This window comes from Trypanosoma melophagium (assembly GCF_022059095.1).
Source record: "Trypanosoma melophagium isolate St. Kilda chromosome Unknown ctg34segment0, whole genome shotgun sequence".
In the NCBI taxonomy this organism is placed as follows: domain Eukaryota; phylum Euglenozoa; class Kinetoplastea; order Trypanosomatida; family Trypanosomatidae; genus Trypanosoma; species Trypanosoma melophagium.
Genome location: NW_027125171.1, coordinates 313,120 through 327,512, shown reverse-complemented (window position 1 = coordinate 327,512; position 14,393 = coordinate 313,120). Strand labels below are relative to the sequence as shown.

Sequence of the window (14,393 nt, the reverse complement as noted above, 5' to 3'; positions counted from 1 at the left end):
AAAAAAATAACCTAAAAGAAACTTCTTTGATGAGCAAGCCACAAGTCCTACAGCCGTTGACACCCATTGACAACGAAGAGAAATGGGATCACTGCACAGAAAATTTCATTCGCAAAGTTAGTCTTGGATTCGTTTCTGGAATTCTTCCTGCACTTTTAATGGCACGTTCTGTGGCTGCACGTAGCTCTATTGTGTTATTTTCGACAGGTATTGGTGCAGGCATCGCATATGGTGAAGCACGCTATCTCTTTGATCATAATGTTCTCTTTGATCGCCGTCATATTATTCAAATAGAATTATTTACACCAAAGAAGTAGTGTATATAGAAAACCGTTTGTATTGTTTAATTGGTTGTTGTTGTTGTTGTTGTTTTATTTTTGGCGATGTTTGAATTTGTATGTGGAAAGAGAGGCATGTTGATGTAATGAGGATCAACAACTAAAAAAGAAAAGCAAAAGGGACAGTGAAAGGAGATAATGAGAAGAAATCTTTGTGACTTCTCGTCCTTTTATCTGTGGACTAGTCTGAGCCTTTGATGGGAATGCCCTTGAGGAAATGCTAAGAAGCAGCAACAGTGAAAAAGGAACAAGAACGAAGAGGAAAACAAAAGAAAGTGTTGCTGGAGTTTATCTTTTTCTCATATGTCTTTTTTTTTCTAGTTTTCTTTGTTTCTCCTTGATTAGTAGAAGAAATTTATCTCTTGATCCTTATTTTGCTCTTTTTTTTTCTTTTTAGTGCAAGATATCAATGGGAAAGGGATTCTTTGGTTCTGTTTTCTTCTTTTGTTGTTCTTTTTTTCTATTATTACTATTTTTCTCTTTCTTTTTTTTTTTTTACTGTGACATTTAGAAAGTGAATAGAATGACTTTTCCATAAAAGATTGGCGGTGATCCAGTTGTTATGGCTGATCTATGTGCTATTTCCTTTGTACCGCAGTTTAAGGGATATTATGTCGTTGTTGTCCGCAGTATGTCATCACGGCGTATTAAAGTACACGTTGACTTTACACAATGTTCGCGATATTGTTTGTTTTATCCCTCAGTGGGGGGCGCTGCCTGGAGAAGAAATGATAGCTGAATTCACTGTAACACCGTATCGAAGATGAAATATTGGAATCGTGGGTCCAGATAGTGATCGTGTACTTGTTTCATATACACTTTTATTGTCGCATTTGAAGTATGTCACGCAGGTGTTTGTAGAGAACGAACAGGGAAACATGATTGCAGCAAGTAAGTTTAGAAGAAATGCGAAATTGTTTATCATCTTCAGAATTAGTGCCTGTTTTTCATCAACTACATTTGCTGATAGGTGGCCTGTGGGGTTTTCGAGTCTGCGAGCGAATGAGTTTATTATCAGGCGGCGAAATAAAACGATTCTCTCTTCTGCGGATTCTACTAGTACTAATACTACTACTACTACTACTACTACTACTAAATAATAATAATAATAATAATAATAATAATAATAGTTGTGCGAATACTGCATCCTTAAAACGTACAAAGAGAGCTTCCAGTGAAGGATTGGAAAGTCCACGAGTAGTGCTTTATACGGATGAGATTGCTGATGGTGAAGCTTACCTTATTAGTGCAGTTAATAAGAGCAAAACACCATACTCTCTCCTTTACCAGATTTCATGTGATGCAACATTTCCCAATGATAGCACTGTAGGAACCTCTACCGTTATTAATAGTGGTAAGGAGAGTAATGTAAAGGAGATGAAATCATCCACTTTTTACTTTGTGCCAACGGATGGATGGGAGTGTGAACCCATAATAGCATTAAAGGGATTTTTACCAGGTAATGGAGATGTGGCACTTGTATGGGTGGTGCGAAGAGATGTAAGTACAGGAAATTCAAATCCATCATTTTTATATCGTTTTACAGTTATGCCTTGTGAACCGGATATTGGGCAACTACATTCACATCAAACAACAAGAAAAACAAAAGATGACAATGTCAATGCTGACAATGATGGAACAGCAGCAAGAGAGATGTTTAAATCGCCAGAGCGTGATAATCGTAGAGGGAAGCATGTCTTCAAGTGTTCTGCGGGAATCTAAACGTGCTCGTTCAAAGAGTGGCTCACTGGTATCAACAGGGTTAAGGCATGATAAACATTCGGTTCACGGTAAAGTGTTTTCGCATCTTTCCTTATCCCCTACCAGTCCAAGTAAAACTGTAATGAAAGTGGATTTAACAAAACAGGATGCAATGAGTCCTTCTAAGGAGCGTTATAGTAGTTTTTCACCAGATCCTTTACCTTCTAGATGTTTGCAAATGGAAGATGTATGCATGAAACCAGAGAATTTAGGAGAGGCACTGTGTGGAGTGATAAAGGAACCCTTAATAAATAAGAAGAAGAATGAAACAGAGTATAATAATAACGCTGATGGAACTCTAAGTAATATTGAGACGTACCACATGCACGAATTACATATGGGTCTTGAAAGTATTCGTGCAAAGATTGAGGCACAATTTGAGGAAGAAGTACAACGTCGTCTCTCATCAGCAGAGATTACACTTTCTCTACAGAATCGCTATAGTGAATCAATGCAAAACACACCACAAAGTTATATGAATAATGGAAACAACATCATCATCATCAACAATGAGTCCTGTAGAAAAAGGATCTTTAAACACATCTCCTGTTATATCACACGCACTGCGACGACTTGAGGGTGATGAGGCCATTAAGAGAATTTCTATTGAGACATCTGCCATCTCAGAGAGACGGCTTTTACTGCTGGAGTGGCAACTCCCACAGTGTCTTATTTGTGGATTGCCAGTTTCTGCATCGTCGCTGGCGGTGCAGGATCCAGTGAATGGCAGTAAAACACATTTCGTGTGTTATGCAGAGTTAAGACAACAGTTATATACAGAACCTTATGATAATGAAAGCATTGTTTCCTCAAATATGAGGGATGGACGGAGTTTATCCATGGAGATTCCTGGCTAACGTAAGTAGCTGACAAAAGAGGACTAAATAGTCATTGAAGAAGAAGTGAAAGAAGTAACAAAAGAAGAAGACGAAAAAAAAAGGAAGTTCTAATCTAACGTTTTTTTATTTTTTATTTATTTTGATATTATCGTATTTTTTGAGAGTTTTCACTTAAATAAAAAGAAAACCTTTTTTTTTAATGTATTTTTTTATTATTATTTAATTTTCATTGCTATTACTTTGCCTCTAGTGCTGAACGCTGCCATGTATACAGAAAAGAAACACACCCAACAACTCTTGTATATTCCTCTGTAATGTTTTCTTCTTAAGAGATGGCTTTTTTTCGTATTTTACCTCATCTGGAGTAACGTAATAGTACTTTCTCTTCACTTCTAGTTAATCAAAGAAGTAACTAAAAAAAGAAATAAAGAAGAAATACATACCCACCAACACACATAGAGGGGAATACTATATATATATATATATATATATACGCACTAATATAACTAATCGTTAGAGGAAGGTGAGCTGTTTTTGTTTTCTTTTATTTTCGTTTAAAAAGAGAACAAAAATGTCAGTCCCTCATGGTATGCTGATTTACAATAATGACATCACGGCGGACAGTCTTGTGGATACAAAGGGCACCCGCAAGATAACGGAAGAGGTGTCAAGCAAAATGCCCAATTCATCCTTGTTTAAATTGGATAAAGAAGATCACACTCTAGCAAACCTTTTACGTATGAAATTACATGAAAATTCACTTGTTCATATTGCCGGCTATCGGGTGCCTCACCCAACACAGCACCGTGTGGAACTGCGTGTACAAACTTCATCCGATGGATCAGGTCGACCCATTCCAACACCGAAAGAGGCATTGTTAGAAGCAATTGATGCATGCATGCAGGATATTCAAACATTTGAGGAACAATTAAAACGAGAGGCACATGCAAAAGGTCTTGAGGTGGAGTAAAGTCTTTTCTTTTCCTTTTCGTATTCTTATTAAATTGGTTGTTGTGTTCTTTGGTTTGTTGAGGCGAGCAGAGAATGGTTTGTGGGCATTTTTTTTTTATTATTATTTGTGAAAGGAGTTGACTAGTTAAGGGATTCTGAACTGTATTGATTTATATTCAATTGTTGTTTTTGTAGTTGAAGTTGTATAAGAATATTTATTTGTCAAGAATGTCATCCCATTTCTCTTGTCAAATAATAATGTTCTGGTGGTATATATTTTTATTATTATTTGTTTTGCCTTTTTTTTCTCTCTAGTATCTCCTAACCCACGTAATTGTTTTTTCTTTGTATTTTGTTCCTAAAAGGGAAGGCGAACTTAAAAAAAAAAAATACTTTTATATTCTTTAACAGAGAGATGGAAACAGCAACAAATAATGCAGAAGAAAGAGAAACTCATGCACATACGGGAAGTGATCGACATCATGTGCACAGAAAAACTCGTCTGGAACGATCAGCTACACGTCGAACAGCAGTTTTAATGCGAAATCCCATGAGTATTGCGCTTATGGTATTATGGGCCATTGCTTGTGAGGGAGCATTAATGCTTACTATATTAGCCGATGTATTTCAGAGTCAAGCACCTGCATTCCCATTACTCCCAACCATCGTTACGAGTATTGGATTAAATACACTTTGTGCCTTCCTTACTTTAGTATTGGGAAGATTAACCCTTCGAAACTTTCGAATGTACCAACCGTTTCTTGGAGGTCAATCATTTGTCGTAATGCAGGGATTTGGATATGGTATACTAGTTATATCCAGTGTTTTTCTTTTTGTTTACGTAGAACATCTTGATGCAGATGCACCTGTATTTCGTTATGGAACACTTACAGTATTAGGTTGTTTTAGTGCAATAGCAGATATTACACTAATGGTTTCTCTTTTATTCTTTGTGACAAAACGTCATAAACGAAAGAATGGTGAACGTGTAGGAGAAGAAACAAAAACAGATGCATCTGTATGGTGGCGTGATCTTTCTGCTGCACCAAATGCTGAAATTGCCATTGTTGTTTCATTCTGTATTGCCATACTTATGAGTTCTTCATTTGCAGAGTATTATCCAGGTCTGAGACGTGTAAGTTCTATTATTGGAGCTTTTTTTCTTGTTCTTGGTATGATTATTATTCATGTGGGAATAGGATACTGGTATACACCTGGTTATAAACTTTTTATGCCTAATGCTGGTGGACTTAAAATGAGTATTATGCAGGCTTTTGGATGGTTCCTTGCATTTGGAAGTTTGCAATTAGATATGGTGTTATATGAAGCAGGTGCTAGTTCTTCTTCATCTTCGTGGCATATACTTTGTGGTTTGAGTTCTGTTATTAGTATGAGTACCCTACTTCTTTTTGTTCGATTACATCGTTTCCCTACTTCTACACAGAATGAAATATCTATTTTAGCAGAATACGGTCCGCTTGTACTTACTGTTGCTAGTGTTATTCATGCTGGAGTAGTTTGGGGATTAGCACTTTTACTCTCATCTGGACGTTATGATAAGGAGCCACGTTTACGTCAAGGACTTATTATGTGTCAAACACTTTCTTCACTATTAACCTTTGCCCTTCCACCTTGTACACATTTACTTGGAAGAATTGCATTTGGGAAAAAATATGGAGTTTGGATGCCATTTAAAGGTCCGTTAGAATTTGTAGTTCTTCAAAGTGCAGGATGGACATGCTTTGGAACGGCTATTTTTTTCGCTACTTTACAGATTACAGAAAGTCTTCATTTTCGTTTTATTATTATTCAATCTTCACTTACGGCATTATCACAGGGATTTGTTCATGCTTCCTTACATTTATTTTATGAAGGAGACAAAAATGGGGCAAGACAACTTAATACACCTTCATGTAGTGGATCTATTGGTAGTGAAGAAATATTACATCCTACTACTGGATTTGAGGAGGAAGAAGATTCTCTACGAGAAGAAGGACGTTCACTTGTTACATCTGTATTAAATGGAGAAATGTTAACAGCTATTCTTCTTTGTACAATTGGTTTACTTTTACGTGTTGTAGCAGATGTGGCAGTTGTAAGTGGAAATGAAATTGAGGAAATTATGCATATTCCTACGCATTCGCTTTTAAAGGTATCTACTTTTCTTTCTTTTTTGGTAGTACCAATTGCTCATATATCAATGAGAGAACGAATTTCAATATGGCAGCCTTTTGTTGGGTGTGGCGGATATGTAGCTATGCAATCTATTGGATGGTCTGTTTTTGCTGTAAATATTTTGGTTGCAATGGCTAATAGTTTTCTTGGTAAACGTAAAGGTTTACTATTACCTATAATGGAAGATCAATACGTTTTTTTAGAGTACACTATGGAGGGATTATTTGCAACAATACCACTTATTTGTATTATTATGGGAGCCTTTTTCGAAACACAGGAACAAAATTGTAAAAAAAGTTTTCAAGAACGTTCACGTCAAGAGGTACTTGAGTTATATAGAGTACTTCAACGTGCTATACCAGATGAAGAAGATTTACTTCATGCGGAATCACTTTTAAAAGCTATTGCAGGTCCACGATGGATTGATCCTCCAGCAAATGATGGTGTACGTCTTATTCATGAAGATGAGGAAACCGCACGAACCAGACAAGAAGCCGCTACCCATATTGTAACTATTTTGACATTAGCAGGAGTGTTGGCATTTGCATCAGGAGCCTTTTTAACTGAACGTCAACCTGTTTTTACCCTTGTTTTTGGTATAGCTGGTGTAACAGTAACAACTATTTCCTGTTTTTCTGTTCATTACGTATATGGTACTTTCTTACATCGTGCTTCTGGACGATATTCATTCTTTATGCCTTTTTCAGGTGGACCTACATTTGTAACATTACAAGCAATTGGATGGGGATTTTACACGGCTTCATCACTTTTAATAGCTCTTTGCTGTGTTGAGGGGCGAGGTTCTGCGGTTATGTATACTGCTGCTTGTGTTTTTAGTGTTAGTGCTCAATATTGTATTCTAAATTCTATTCCACGATTTGATCCAACTCCACGACCTACATCAGTTTTAGAACGTAATGCAGAAGGTATAGTAGCAGTACTTGCACTAATTGCTTCTTTTGCTTTTGCAGCAGTGGCTGATTTGCATGCACAAGGTCGTATATCTGGTGTAACCTCTTCATTACTTCCAATTACACTTTCAGCAGTTTCTACATGTTTTGCAGTTCCTCTGGGATTGGTGTCTCTTAAACGTAATTCAAATATGTACAGTTTTTCGCCTTTCTCTATATTTGATAACTCTGTTAACTCCGATGACAGTGATGGTGATTTGGAGAATACAGAGCCATCACGGACGCAACCGGCATATTCTCCATTATCATCAGAATTTCTCTCTCCTTTGCCATCTCCATCTACAGAAGGTATATTACATCGTCGACAGATAAGTGAATTAAGTAGTGAAGTGAGTAGCCTTGGCTCAACACAAACACCATCCTTTTATTTAAATGATCTGGGACAATCCGTACACCGAAGTAGCAAAAATAATATTCGTGAAAGGGTATATTTTTCATGCCTTTCAATAGCTGTTTTTTTCGCTCTTGTGGTAAGTACACTTGTACCATTTGTTTTCGTTTATATTATCTACTGTTATGCATATAGTGGTTTGGCGGTTGTTAATGCAGTATCTACTTCACTTCGTTTTCTTTTATGTGGATTCGCCGTTGCTGTTTTGGTCCCACTTTTTGCACCACATAACGCACGTAAAACAGGAAAATCACTACAACGTCGTTTTTACGCCGCTTTTTGTTGTTACGTTGTTTATTCTATTCCTACAGCCGTGGTAGTTGGTTCATTAAGTCTTCCTGTGATATTTGACACCATGGGGGCCTGGACTTTTGCGACAACTATGGTTGTTATGTCTTGTATCTCTACCTTTCCACGTGTACATCTTATTTCGACATTAGCCAATGTTTGTTTTCTTGGTTACTTTCTCTACCACCACCTTTATGCGTGTCTCTTAAATAGGACGGAACCCTTTATTGTATGGAAATTTATTGCTGATACTTTCGCTACTGCATTTTGGTTACACTATTTCCATCGCTTTCTCGGAAGACCCCACATCACTGGTCGTCTACGCAGTCCTGCCGTACGTAGTTTTTTCTACCGCTGGGTATTTCCAGGTATTGCCGACTATTTTGATCTACGCGTTATTACAGACAAGGACGACGACGACGACAACAACAACAACAACGACAAAGACAACGACAAGAAAAATAATACTAAAAATAATAATAATGGCAGCCGTTATGTAGACATGAGTGATCCCTCCCACCAGTATCTCTTTTCCTTTCACCCGCACGGTATTTTCCCCGGTACGGCGATGTGGGCGCCCATAACTCAAGATTGGGACGCCACTGTTGGTTGGAATCCCAAGACGTACGTTACTACCCACTGCGCCGATGTGATCTTCTCCGTTCCACTCATGCGGGACTTTGCCCTTTCACTCGGAAGTATGGGCGTCTCACGGCGGGGAATTGAGAACAGTCTGCAGAACGGCAACAGCCCCGTCATCGTCACGGGCGGCCAGGCGGAGATGGTCCTCTCACGCCTCAGCGACACGGAAATGCACCTCGTCACACATCACAGTGGATTCTTGCGCCTTGCGATGCTCCACCGCGTCCCACTCGTCCCGCTTTTGTGCTTCGCCGAACACAACGTCCTCGGCAACGTGCAGTGGCCGCGGCTGCAGCGCTACGCCGTCCGGCGCGTGGGATTCCCGTTCCCGACGATTCCGTACGGCCGCTGGTACCTCCCGCTCCCCACCCGCCGCCCGCTGACCCTCGTCGTCGGCCGCCCGGTCTACCCGGAGCCGGGGGCGGAGGCCGCCGACAACCCGGAGAACGTGGCGAGATTCCGGGAGCGCTACTTTGAGGAGTTGGAGCGCATCTTCTTTAAGTACCGCGCCGCCGCCGGGTATCCAAATATGTCCCTCGTCCTGCACTACAAAGATGACGTGCAGTGCAAGTCCATGCCAAGAGAGAAACCGCAAGCAGAAGTGAGGCCAATAGAAAGAGAGAGATTGCCTATTGGGAACCAAAAAGAAATACAAGAAGGCTCTCAGGCCGATCAAGAAAAGGAAAATACAGTAAACGATGTTCAAACAGAATGTAGTAAAGGGGAAACGAGACTAAATAAAGTATTGAACGAAATAGAAAATTAGTATTGTTATTGTTATTTGTCATAACTGATGTTCTTTTTTATTTTTATTTTTATTTTTGGATATTTTGCGCATGTGGCTGTCTCTTTGGACGAACAATCAATTTAAGGAGTCGTTCAAGAAGCATGCATTGTGATTTTTTTTCGTTTTTGTTTTTTTTTCCTTTTCTATGAGTGATAGGATATGTGGAAAAAAAAAACGATAATATCAGGTAATTTATTTATGGAGTACTAGAATAAATGATGCGACTAAACTCCTCTTGGTTCTTTTTTTCCCCTCTTTTTTGTCCTATTTTCTTTTTCTTTCATAATAATCTCAATTTTACTACCAAGTGCTTTTTTTTTTTGCTTTTTTTTTTTAACTCTTCTTGGAGCTACAAATTATTAAATTCTTCACCTGATGTCTGGAGAAGACCCCAAATCCGCCATTATTAGTCGCTTGGCGTATGAACGTGATCGTAAGAGTGATGATCTGTTGGATGCCACAGGTGGTGACGTTTTCACCATTCCAAGGTTTTCAACTTTTTCATTGGGTATAGTCTGGATATTGGGATTTATTATCTCTCTCATATCTGGTGTGCTGGCAGATGTTTTTCAAGATAGTGCACCTGCATTTGCTCTTACACCTGTAACAAGTCTTGCAGTGGCTACCAATGGGCTTTGTGCATTTTTATCCATTCTCTTGGGCTTCAATTTGTATAACTGTTACCATATATATCAACCTTTTGCTGGTGGAGAAAGATATGTTGTTTTGCAAGGTTGTGGATGGACACTTCTTGCGAGTTGCTCAATTCTTATGCTAGTTTATCTTCTTATGCTAAACCCTCCTACGTATAGGTATGGAGTACTCAGCATTCTTCAGATATTTTCATCATTCGGTAATGTTTTATTATGTCTATCACTTCGTTTTTTTTTACCAGCAGAGGCAAGAGGACGAAGGAGTCTTGTATCGCATGAAGTAGAAGAAGGGAAATGTAAATCCTCTTTCCTTAATTCAATGATTCACAGTCCAAATTCTGAGTCTGGATTAGTTGTTATCTTTCTTCTTTCCCAACTTTTACTATGTAACTTTGCGGCAATGTTTCAAGACATTTCAGGACCTCTTATGCTTATATTTACTGTATTTCATTTATTGAATGCGCTTTTAATTTATATGGTTTTATCATGGGAACAAAAGGCAGGACATAAAATTTTCAGAGGTTTGGCAGAGACACTCTACTTTTTTTTATCCGTGATAATATATTTATTCGGACTTTCTTCCGGAATCATTCTTATACGGATAGGTCATCGTGCTCCTCAAATAACTTTCGGTATGACGGCACTTGCTACATTTCTTGGTGTCTTTTCAATGCTGGTATTGGCACGAACATCACAGTCAGAAGGACAAAAACAACCATTATCATCAGTTGTAGCGAGTTATGGACGTTGGTTTCTCTCAGCAGGAGCTATAGTAATGGTATTTATTGTAATTGGTAGTGTGTATTATTTAAAATTATATGGAGATTATTATCAACAGACTGAGAAAGGGAGAACTTGGATTGACGGTGTGCTTCTTTCTCAGACTATTGCGGTAGCATTTATTCTTGTTTTAACACTTGCCACCCAATTAACTGGTCGTTTAATTTATGGTGAGAGGTTTAGTTTTTTTCAACCCTTTTGTGGATCCAAAAGGTTTGTTGTACTACAAGCTTTGGGATGGGCTTTTTTTAGTTCTTCTATACTATGCTTTACATTGCACATGACTGCAAAAGATTTTCTTTGGATTCTTTATGCTACAGCCACAGGTGTGATGGGAGAATTATTTATTCAATTATCTATTGAAGCTTTTGCATTTGGCTGCGCTCTCCCAGAGGAACCATTAGAGGGTGTTTATGGGTATAAAAGAAAAAAAAATATCTTTAATGGAGCCTTAATACTTAGTTTACTTTTACAATTGGCTTCCATTATTCTTCGGCTTGTGGTTGACATTTCTGAAATACAGACTACAAAATCTCTTGTATTGGATAAAAATGTACTGGTGAGTTTTGCATCACTTGGTTTCTTGCTTAGTGTACCAATGGCTCATTTTTCTGGTAAAGAGGAAGGTATTCCTCTGTTTCATCCGTTTCAAGGAAGTGGTACATATATTGCTTTACAAGCATTGGGATGGACTACATATACACTCTTTGCACTTCAATCAATTGGGGTTATCTTTTTTTCTGTAAGTGTTACTGAAAATTCCTTATTTGTACGAGATCAGCATACTTTTCTATGGTTTACATTGGAGGGATTACTACAGATAACACCACTGGTGTTAATTGCACTTTCTGTTGCCGTTGAAGCTCCTCTAGCGGCTTCACGACAATGTCGACAGAAAATGGTGGTGGAATCATTAAATCTTATTAAGGCAACATTAGAGGAAAATTTCACTCAATGTGATGTAAATGAACGTGTAGCACTACAATTAGCTTTACGCACTCTCGCCTCAGCGAGTTTATCTCCACAAGGTGTACGGTATAATAAACGTAATTTCCGGCTCAGATGTAAAGATAGGACCAGTAGTGCTGCAACATCGCCAATAGGTCCAAGAAAAGAAAGCAAAGAAGAAGAAAAAGAAAGAGGAGAGTCAACCTTTTCAGAAGACGATGAAGATGATGATTTATCAGTTTTTTCAACTTTATCAGGATCACAACATGGAGCTGCAAGTTTACTTGTATTAATGTTCTGTATCGCATCTGGAGTTAGTTATATTATTGCCGCACTTTGGGCTAATACGGTTCCTTTAATAGGTCTTGGTTTTTCGGTCTCAGGTTTGGGAATTTGCACCATATCATGTGTTTGTATGCATACTGTGTATGGAGTATTAATGCATGGTACAAATGGAGAGTATACTTTCTTTATGCCCTTTAAGGGTGGAACTGTTTTTGTAACCTTACAAATTGCAGGTTGGGCTTGTTATGCATTTACATTTATTCTTACACTTATGCACACTCTAGAGAATGTAGGGACTCAGCTTATACTACCTACTGCTGCCTTGTTTTCTGTTTTTAGTCAACTGCTTATTCTTGCATCCATTCCCAAATTTGATGCAAGACGCAGAAGCAAAACTTATCTGGAAGAGAATGGAGAAGGTGTTGTGGCAGTTTTGGTATTTATTGGCGCTTTTCTGTTTGCTCACTTGTACATTCGTGTACAGAAAGTGTTTTTAGGAGGTGATGTTGAATTATCAAGTGCTAATAGCGATTTATATACTGAAGTACCATCCAAACGACTAAAGGTTCCATTTTTTGTTATTTCTTCCGGTCTAGTTGCGGCGGTGCCATGTTTGTTGATTACACTTCGTCGCTCCACTAAACGATGGGTTCGAGTGGCACAATTGCCAAAACAAGATCTGAATGGCGAAGATGAGAGTTATTGGGAAAACCGTAGATCAGTAATAGCTCGTATATTTGTACAAGTAACAGAGGTTATGATGTTACTATTTGGTATGACTACACCTATGGCTCTTGGTTTTCTTTGGTATTATATTGCCCATAGTGAGAGGGATGGTTTATTTCTTATGTTACAATTTTGGTTCCCAGTGATATTCTTGAGTGGTGTCATTGCTTCTATAATTTCATTTGTTCCACAAGCTATAAATGTTGGTTTAGGAGTACAAATTGCCAATATAAGATGCTGTATTGTGACATATGCGCTTTATTCGATGCCATTTCTTTGTGGTATTGTATTATTTTCACCATTTTTATTATTACCATTTTACTCTGTAGGAGCATACTTCACTGCAATTATAACTCCTATATTAGGTGCATTAGCACCATTCAAACAAGTGCGTATAGTGTTGCGTTTTTCTGTCTACGCTGTACTTGGGTATGTTACATATGCTGCATATCTTGGTATAGCTGAGAATAAAACAATAATTTCTGCAATAAAAACGATTATTTGTTACTTAATTGATGTTTTACAATTATCGTTTTGGTTATGGTACCTTCCCTTTTATGAAGGTTCTCCTGAGGAAACTGGATCGCGACGAAGTTTAGCGTTTACACGTTGGGCAACCAAACATCTATTTGCAGATGCTGAGAGATATTTTAGCTTTCGTGTTATTCGCGAAGATGAGAGTGTAGACCTGCGTGATAGTAGTAATCAATATATATTTTCTTTTCACCCTCATGGAGTTTTTCCAGGTACGGCACTCTTTTGCTACTTAACTGATAAATGGAGACGTGTACTTGGGTGGAATACGAGTACTTATCTTGCCACACATGAAGCAACAGTTATCTTTAATGTTCCACTAATGCGAGAATTTAGTCTCTCTCTTGGGGGTCTTGCGGTAACGCGTACGGCTATTATCTCCAATCTCTCTAGAGGAAACAGTGCACTCATCGTTACGGGTGGTCAGGCAGAGTTGATGCTTACAAAATGCAGTGATACGGTGATGTCGCTTATTGCATATCATCAGGGTTTTATTAAACTCTCAATAAATCAAAAAGTACCATTGGTACCATTGTTGTGTTTTGCAGAACAAAATGTATTAGATCTTGTGCACTTTCCACGTCTTCAACGGGCAACGCTTAAATTTCTTGGTTTTCCATTTCCCATGCTTCCATTCGGCCGATGGCTACTACCACTACCAAATCCTACACCACTCACACTTGTTGTGGGATCCCCACTGCGTGTTCCACCTGGTGCCAATGCAAACAATCCAGAAGATGTATCTAAACTCGCTGATGCATACTTTGCAGCACTTAAGAAACTCTTTTACAAACATCGTGCTGAAGCAGGGTACCCAAATATGGAACTTGTTCTTCATACGAAGCCAGAGGGGAAAGGATCCTAGTCTGTTTTGTTTGTGTATATTAGTCTGCAGATGTTTTCTACACGCACTGGTACGCAGAGGTGTCCAATACTTGGGAAAGGAAAAAAAAATACAAGAGTATCCATTGATTTTATTGTTTTTTGACTGCGATATCGAGGCGTTTATCTCTGCGAATATATGTATTTGCTTTTTTCTTTGTTTTATTTTATTCTATTTTTTCTTGGGGGTATGTTCTTTTTTTTTTTTAATGTTCAAATATTCTCTCTTTATCATGGTCAAGAGAACAATAACAATTCTACTTGGGAGACCGTGTTTTCTCCCTTTTGACTCCATCTCATTCCAAAGATGTCTGTCTGTGTGTGTATGTGTCTGTGTGTTAACTAACAAGAAGGCGAAAGCTATTTATTTTTTTTTTTCTTGTTTTACTGCGGTGTAATGATTATGTTTATTATCATTATTTTCTTTATTATTGGGTAGTGT

At 38.2% G+C, this 14,393-nt stretch overlaps 6 protein-coding genes across 6 annotated transcripts; all 6 read left to right on the top strand.

Annotated features, from left to right (window-relative positions):
* Positions 1-29: 29 nt before the first annotated feature.
* Positions 30-317, top strand: LSM04_000218 (MICOS complex subunit Mic10; the record flags this gene model as incomplete). Its single annotated transcript, XM_067336890.1, has 1 exon — positions 30-317. The coding sequence occupies one exon, from the start codon at positions 30-32 to the stop codon at positions 315-317; it is 288 nt and encodes a 95-aa protein (XP_067188809.1).
* Positions 318-900: 583 nt separating this feature from the next.
* Positions 901-2,060, top strand: LSM04_005901 (uncharacterized protein; the record flags this gene model as incomplete). Its single annotated transcript, XM_067336889.1, has 2 exons — positions 901-1,024; positions 1,507-2,060. The coding sequence occupies 2 exons, from the start codon at positions 901-903 to the stop codon at positions 2,058-2,060; spliced, it is 678 nt and encodes a 225-aa protein (XP_067188892.1).
* A 121-nt stretch (positions 2,061-2,181) lies between these two features.
* Positions 2,182-2,956, top strand: LSM04_002162 (uncharacterized protein; the record flags this gene model as incomplete). The annotated part of the gene is made up of 2 exons (XM_067336886.1): positions 2,182-2,542; positions 2,628-2,956. 2 exons carry the CDS (start codon positions 2,182-2,184, stop codon positions 2,954-2,956), a joined length of 690 nt encoding a protein of 229 aa, XP_067188837.1.
* Positions 2,957-3,509: 553 nt separating this feature from the next.
* On the top strand, positions 3,510-3,908 carry LSM04_001434 (DNA-directed RNA polymerase; the record flags this gene model as incomplete). Its single annotated transcript, XM_067336885.1, has 1 exon — positions 3,510-3,908. The coding sequence occupies one exon, from the start codon at positions 3,510-3,512 to the stop codon at positions 3,906-3,908; it is 399 nt and encodes a 132-aa protein (XP_067188824.1).
* Positions 3,909-4,304: 396 nt separating this feature from the next.
* Positions 4,305-9,122, top strand: LSM04_003466 (Diacylglycerol acyltransferase; the record flags this gene model as incomplete). The annotated part of the gene is made up of 1 exon (XM_067336884.1): positions 4,305-9,122. One exon carries the CDS (start codon positions 4,305-4,307, stop codon positions 9,120-9,122), a length of 4,818 nt encoding a protein of 1,605 aa, XP_067188854.1.
* A 396-nt stretch (positions 9,123-9,518) lies between these two features.
* Positions 9,519-13,934, top strand: LSM04_002633 (Diacylglycerol acyltransferase; the record flags this gene model as incomplete). The annotated part of the gene is made up of 1 exon (XM_067336883.1): positions 9,519-13,934. The coding sequence occupies one exon, from the start codon at positions 9,519-9,521 to the stop codon at positions 13,932-13,934; it is 4,416 nt and encodes a 1,471-aa protein (XP_067188844.1).
* Between the last annotated feature and the right edge of the window lie 459 nt (positions 13,935-14,393).